This window comes from Curcuma longa, chromosome 21 (genome assembly GCF_044706935.1).
Source record: "Curcuma longa cultivar G26 ecotype Majalengka, Jawa Barat chromosome 21, ITB_CL_G26_1.1, whole genome shotgun sequence".
In the NCBI taxonomy this organism is placed as follows: Eukaryota; Viridiplantae; Streptophyta; class Magnoliopsida; order Zingiberales; family Zingiberaceae; genus Curcuma; species Curcuma longa.
In genome coordinates, this window is record NC_133881.1 from 5,457,668 (window position 1) to 5,465,760 (window position 8,093).

The following is an 8,093-nucleotide window of genomic DNA, read 5'->3' on the forward strand; positions in this document are numbered from 1 at the left end:
GAGAGAAATGGATCTGCAGTGGGAAGATAAGGAGCCTGCTAAGATTGTCTGTGTGCTTTATAAATTATAAATTTATAAACTATTAAAAATTTATAAAAATAATAAATACAGAATACAAAAGGAAGTTTTATACATTCTACGCTTGGAAATTCTAAAAACTGTTATATAATTGAAAATTTTCAAAAATTATATTTTGCTCATTTTAAAATAGTTTACGGTCATTTTATTTAAAATTATCACACAAAACTCAACCTGATCTAATTTTATAAACAAACCCGGCTAAGTATTCATCCTACCTAATTGAGTAGAAATCCATCTTCTCTAATTTAGAACAATTTAAGATTATATAATAATTTTATTTAAAATTATTAAATGAATTTAAAATATCTTATATATACTATAGTAAAAGATGAAATCTACCACCTTAATGACTTTACACGATCAATCTTACGACTATATATGAGAGTGGTAAATCAAAAAAATTAAAATTGACCACTATAAAATATTTTACATGCACATTCTTATTACATATTCTGTGGACCTTTTAATTTATTATGTCCTTTTTAATTTAGAATAGTTTGGAATCATACAGCTACATTAACCTGATTTCACAAATAAAACACTCATATGCTTAATATCATATTATACGTCTTTCTTTTCTAATTTAGATTAATTTAGGACTATATAAAAATTTTATTCAAAACATCTATAGGATTAACCTAACTTGCTTCAATTCGCGGACAAGTACTCATATGCATTTTTGGGACCATTTCGAAGTGTAAAATTTATTTTTCCACATATTTAAATAAATATAGGTTCATGTAGTAATTTTGCTCAAATAGCTATGTGACTTAGAGTGGTAAAATTTCGTATAAGCTACAGTTATAGAGTTTTAATTTTTTTTTTTTCATGCACCTACCGGGTTACCAGATTGTGCCCAATCAATCTAGAGTAGGCCCACATGTATTAATTAGCTTTGTCCGAATAGAGCTGGCCACATGAGTTGAATCTGTCATGCTGGAGGGGAATTATTATTTAGGGGTAACACAAGTCTCTCTCTCTTCAAGTCGAGTCGAGGAGTTGGAGCATGTTGTTAGAACCGATGTGAGCTAGAGGGGGTAATAGCTTCAATCACTTCGTCTTGATTTTGTGCTCGTCATTTGAATGCGCAGCGAAAAAACTTGAATCAAATTTGATGCAACATGCACAACACCAAAGTTTTACTTGATTCGTTGCCTCCTAAGACGACTACTCCAAGGCCTAGTCTGAGTAATTTATCATCACTAAGCCTTATTATTCTCGGAATCCTTCCAAAGGTAGAGAAACCTCTTACAACAAGTTCCAACAAGAACACAATAAGAATACAAATACAAATAAAAGCGAAAACAACTTTACATAATGATCTTTGCTTTGGTTGCTTTTTTGTCGTTTTGGATTTGTCTCTTGATGGTAGGAATGCAATAGCATTTCACCTCCAACTTCTCAAGAATTGACTAGTTCGATCTTCCTCAAAATCCTTTTTTATAGGGTTGATGTCGGATATGATTTCCATCTATCAATTAACTAATCTTATCTATCAGTCGATTGATCTAATGTAGATTCGAATGTTGCTCTGACATGTTAACTCAATGGCTCCATTCATCTCAACATCAGTTGACTGATCATTACCATCACTCGATTGTTGCCTAATCAGTCGAATCACACAATTGAGTTCTGAACTCTTTATTTGCTCGAACAATGCTATCAGTTGATTGATCATAATCAGTCGAGTTTTGAAACTTCTGTATACTGCTACAGTGCCTATCAATTGACTATTACTGCATCAAATATTGTTCACAATTACTGTAGTAGCAACACTGTAGCAGTACTGTAGCAACCTTATTTTTGAGATTTTACATTTATTAATCGATCGATATATATACACTCTATCAATAGACAAATATATTGGATTAGATATGAATATATTTGTGAATATTTAATTTAATTTAGTTGTCATATCTTTAGTTGATTTTATTCCATGTAAATAATTATCTAAATTAGAAATTTATTTCTTGCTTATCTAGATTTGATGGGCATGTATATAATCTTATTATTGTGATCAATAATATCAAAGTTATTCTCAAAACCTCATAAAATACTCTTATTTCCACCTTACCGAAGATGAAATCTTATCTTGTCTGGTATCCAGTTGGTCTCAACTTACCAATACTTCCTTTATTTGACATTCGATTTATCTTGATCTGCTAAAATTTTCTGTTACCTAACATTCGATCAACCTTGACCTACCGAAATTTCTTCATTGTCTAGCATCCGGTCAACCTTGATCTGTTGAGACTTTACGCCTCATGCCAACTGTAGGATTGTTGGGAGAGCTAGAGGGGGTCGGAGTGAATAGCGCTTTCGTTTCGTTTTCACACTTTTCGATAGAACCCGTAAAACTTTGTGTATATGAAATAGAGAAAGCAACGGAAAACACAAGTATACAAAGATTTTATTTGATTCACAGTCACAGGCTGCTACTCCCAGGCCCATGATCAAAAGATCATTTTCGACGGACAATCCACTAAGTAACTCCCCTCTTATGAAAGGGAGTTAGGTGCTTAGTGGATTGCCCATGATCAGAATCCATTTTCTGATCAACACTTAAGACTCAACAACACAATTGTTGATAATAACTTAGCATATCCAAGGCAATATATTCAATAGTGTGGAGGTTCAAGAGAGTCTTGTGCCAGATTTTTTCGACATCATGATAACCTCATACAAGAGGAAGGAGCTTAAATCAAAGAAAAAATTGAAGAGGTTACGAGGTATAAGAAAATTTTGAAATTCTACAAGAAGAGGAGAAAATTTGATTTTCACTCAATGAGGATACATGACCTTCATTAGATGAGCCAAGTATCCATCTCTTTAAGGAGTGAGAGGAAAGAACTTACAGATGAAGTGGGCAAGAGTCGAATCTCGATGAAGTCGAGACAATGCCCTCCTCATAGTAGTCAACTGCAGCTTTCCAATTTATCTCCTTACAGATTGTCATGGAGTTGATCGTGTAAGACCGCTGGAGTGGTGGATTCTACCTTTTACTGAAGAGAGAAAAGAATCCAAATCAATTGAAGAAGTGATCTTGGAAGAAATTCCACAAGCCCCTCAATTCAAGTAAAGATCAAGGAGCACATTGTATGCTGTGAGTGCAATTAAAAAGAATATTACAATAACAAGTGCCCACTTACTAAGAAAAAGATAAAGGAAGTAAAAAAAAAATCCTAAACTTCGAAGAGCATTTATGGGAAGCACGAAAATTCTTAAATAAGCAAGCTATAATTAGATAATCAAGCTTTAAGAGCTTGAAGATTAAGAAAAAGGATCGTTAAAAGAGTTCACAAATGGGTCCATGAGCTTAGATATGGTTCTAGGAAGACAATGAACAAAGCATGATCATCATCATTAGAAATACCATCATATGCTAGGGTATATTCGCAAGCATTTGACTTCACACAGTGAATATAAATATCAAAATGCACCTAAAATTTTGTTGATGTTAAAAAGCTTTTTTTTTTAAAATTTTATTGTTAAAGTGTCCTTAACAAATGAATCATTTAGTGACAATATAAAAAGGGTAAAAAATAAATATTTTAGTTTTAACCAAGCGTCTTCTTAAAAAATAAAAAATGGCAGTATTTAAAAAAAAAGTAAATAGTAAGGATTATAAAAAAATGTCTCTTAATTTATTAATTTATTTTTTATAATAATTAATGGGTTGCTTTTCTTCAAAATAACTGCTTCCTGTTCTTGGCGGCTGACAAGCAACGACCTCCAACAGAATCGCTTCGCGCCACTTCCTTAAGCGATACTTTCCCGTTTCCTCCTGCTCCTCTCAAGTCTCCATCCCATAAAATCCAGCTTCTTCTTCTTCTTCCTCCTCCTCCTCCTCCTCCTCCCACCACCACCGCCGCCTCTTCTTCTTCTTCTCAACAAGCCCGCCATCGACCGCCCCAGTTCCATGTCTCTGCGCCATCCCTCTGCTGCCCCTCGGACTTGCCGCCTCTTTTGGTGCTACCAGTGCCACCGCGCCGTCCGCCTCATCTGCTCTCTTTCCTCTGACATCCTTTGCCCCCGCTGCTACGGCCGCTTCCTCCACGAGATCGACCTCCCCCGCCCTCGTCTCGTCATCGAGTTGACCCCCTTACACCCCTTCCCTGCTCAGCAGCCCCACCACTTCCACCACCACCCCCTCTTCCCCCCGCCCAATCGGCGCGGTTACTCTGACCTCGACCGCCTCCCCCGCCTCAATTCCGATGAGCCCACCTCCGGCGGTGGTCATCCTCCCCCGTACCGGGTCTCCCTTCCGAGGCCCGTTCATCCTAATCCACGCAGACCACCTACTACGGTACCAGTTGTGCGACCGGAGGACTTCTACACTGGGCTTAATTTGAACGAGTTGATCGAGGAGCTCACCCAGAACGACCGCCCGGGGCCACCGCCGGCGCCATCCACCGCCATCAGTGCCCTTCCGACTGTTAACATCGCCGAGGCCCACCTCACCGACGGCTCCCAATGCCCGGTCTGCAAGGAAGAATTCTCCCTCGGCGAGGAGGCAAAGCAAATGCCCTGCAAGCACGTCTACCACTCCGACTGCATCGTGCCGTGGCTCAACCTGCACAACTCCTGCCCGGTGTGCCGATTTCAGCTTCCCGGCAGCCGGCAGCAAGAGAACAACGCAACTGGCGCCGGCGCAAACAGAGGTGCCAGCTCACATCCCCAGGGAAGATGGAACTGGAACACCTTCTACGCCTTGTGGCCCTTCGGAGGCGCGTATCGGAGACGGGATGAGAACGACCACAATGCAAATAACGATTTCACTGTTCTTCCAGCTTTCTTTCTCGTGTCTCTCTGTTTCCTTTTCTTCTCATCCTTACTCTGAAACAACTACAGGGATTCAAATGTGGGAAGGTTCAACTCGTTATGATTAATTGTTTATCCGATTGTATATTTATATGTAATTAAATATATTCAATGTGTTCATCCAATGGATTCATTTGCTTCCACACCCAGAAAATCTTTGTTTAAAGCATTAGAAAAATCATGATTGTAATTTTCGTACAATATATTAGTTACAAAAGGGAGAAACTACACCATATGTGCCAGGATATTAAATATAATGACTTTCATTCTGATCGAATGCCAAAAATTAAGAAGTTAAAGAAGACATACTCCGATCCATAATGTAGTAGATTCTTGATATATAGAACTTTCTTTGATTTTTTTCTCTACTCTTACGTTTCTTTTTCTTTGTATCTTTGATGATGACAGATACAACATTTATATAACATTTTCATTGATAATTTTGATAGGTTATCAATTCCCAATAATGCAACATTCCTACCACGTCAACAACTAGTGATATAACCCGGAATAAAAAAACCTTAGAAGGATTTTTCATGATTCCAGAGTTAACAATAATTATTTTTCTTCCAAAATTAACCTCTATGGGCTGCCGTGCACAAGAACAATTTTCCACATAGAGCACCTCCCCCGCTGTCTCCAGCGTCCCTTCCACCTCCACTCCCGACTCCGACGTCGTCTGTGAGGAATTGATCGTCGCTTGGAGGTCTAACCGCTCGCCTCTACCTCCTCCCAAGCTCCAAGCCCTGCCCCTACTCGTCTACTTCTACGGCGGCGGCTTCTTCATCAGCTCTGTCGCTTGGAGATGCTATCACAAGTTTTGGGTGAGGGAGTAGCGACGCAGTTGGAATTAACACCGTGAAAATCATCAGGGGAATCTACACAGTGAAGTGAAGAAGAATTAAAATTTTTTAATTTTTAATATATTTTAAAATATATATAAATTTATTTTAAATTTTAAAAATCATAAATCAATTATAATTTTTAATTTTTTATATATACTCAACTTATTAATCATAATATTAATATTAATTTATTTTATTTTATTTTAAAATAAATAAATAAATATCAAATTGAATTAAGAATAATATAGTAAATATTAAATTAGATTATAACATTACATATAATTGAATCAAACAATATTAGATTATATTTTATTCTCTATAAATTTGGTTATGTGATTACTATATCAAGGCTATATATGAAAATGACGTTGGACATAATAGTGATTATTCCGAAGGCGGAAGATTGGAGGAGAATTGAGAAGGGATCAAGATTGAAAAATTGAAAAAACGAATAGAAAACCATCGACGGCGCCGCTTCTAGGTTTTTCTAAAAAAAGAAAAAATTTATTAATCAATCAAACTAGCCGTAAACGGCTAAACACGCCTATATATAGGCTATAAACCCTAACTTGACAAAGTCAAAATACCAAAAAAAATTAAAAATAAAAAAATTATTATAAATAGTAAAAAATAAATTCAGAGATACGGATGGACCACTAAATGATGTCGGATGAGACTGAAAGTGGGTCGGGATGAGTTTTAATTAGTTCCCAATAAAGGTCTCTGAAAGAGCTTCGATTAGCATCCGACCGTGCCTCGTTTTGATTCCCGAGTCAAAAGTTATGACCCATTAAAGTTCGACTCCTCATGTGTTGTCCCTGCATCAGAAAACTTGAACCAAATACATCCTAAGAGTGCGTTTGATTCAAGTTATCATGTATAATCTTAGTTAGTAATAATATAACCAAGGTTATAGGTTATAAAATATAATATAATATTATTTGATTTAACTTATTTATTTGAAAGGAATAAAATATAATTATTTTAACATTTACTATATTACTCTTAATTTAATTTATTTTTCAAATAAATTAAACTAATAATATTAATATTAATAATGATAATAAATTAATAATATATAAATAAATAAATATAATTTATTTATATTTTTTAAAATTTAAAATAATTTTTATATATTTTAATAAAATAATTATTTTAATAAAATAATTAGTTAAATTAATAAATATCATTCATTAATTTATTGTTAAATTAATAATATATAAAATAAATAAATAAAATTTATTTATAATTTTTAACATTTAAAATAAGTTTATATATATTTTAATAAAATAATTTATTAAAATAATAATTTTAATAAAATAATTTTTAAATTAATAAATATAATTTATTAAATTTATATGTAATTAAATTAAATTTTATTGAATTAATTAACTTAATTTTAATTAGGTTTCACTGTACATTTTAATTGAATCAATTAATCATGGAAAAAAATTTCGTTAACCTCTAGAATCGTAAAAAATCTTAGATTGCCAAAGTAATCACATTCTGGATTTATAACTCATTTGTTAACGTTTTACTGATGTGACGATGATGCTGTATAACTTAAGAATCGTTGATAATTTGAACTAAATAAGATTATCGTTGATAATCTTAGATAGATAACCATGGTTATCAACGATAACCCTCAACTAAATGCATCCTAATTCTTGAAGTTATCCCATTCTTGAAGTTATCCTTATCATTTACATGGGAGTTATTGTAAATATAACTCTCAATAATTAGCCTTTTGATAACTGCTTTTTTGGTAACTTTCAATACCGAATAATTTTAATAATAACTATCTTTATAAGGGCATCCACAATGATATCAAATATTTCTACCAAATATTTATGGTTCTCATGTCTACACCATCAATCAAATATCTCATTTCTCACATATCCCCACTTTTATAATGAAATATACCATAAACTAAATATTTATGGGTCCCATCCATCATTAAATATCTCACTTTCAAATTTCATAATCAAATATCTCACCAACTAAATATTTATGGGTCCCATTGTCATTTTATTAATTTATATTTAAATAAAATTAATTATATATTTCAATTCTTCTGTTACGTCCCGGGAGACAGCTTTCCGAGAAATTTCGACAGCATCTCCCCTGTAACAATTGACTTCCCTGGAATACATACATGATATAATAAATTCATAACAGACTATGGATATGTAATGACAGATAAAATAAACGAAATGACCAACAAAGCCACATGCATAAATATCCAACACATAATGATCCACAGGATCACTATCACCATCCCTGCAGCGGAAACAAGCACACCCACGCAGATATAATACGATCCACATCCACAAGTATATCCAAATC

The 8,093-nt window shown here is 34.1% G+C and overlaps 1 protein-coding gene across 1 annotated transcript; it reads left to right on the forward strand.

Moving 5' to 3' along the window:
* The first annotated feature begins 4,000 nt into the window (after positions 1-4,000).
* LOC141814164 (putative E3 ubiquitin-protein ligase RHC1A) lies at positions 4,001-5,009 on the forward strand. Its single transcript, XM_074702117.1, has one exon. It carries the CDS (start codon positions 4,001-4,003, stop codon positions 4,919-4,921), a length of 921 nt encoding a protein of 306 aa, XP_074558218.1. The 3' UTR covers positions 4,922-5,009.
* Positions 5,010-8,093: the final 3,084 nt, after the last annotated feature.

Bases quoted from the DNA above. Each gene is read 5' to 3' on its own strand.
- LOC141814164 (XM_074702117.1), top strand. From the start codon at position 4,001: ATGTCTCTGCGCCATCCCTCTGCTGCCCCTCGGACTTGCCGCCTCTTT.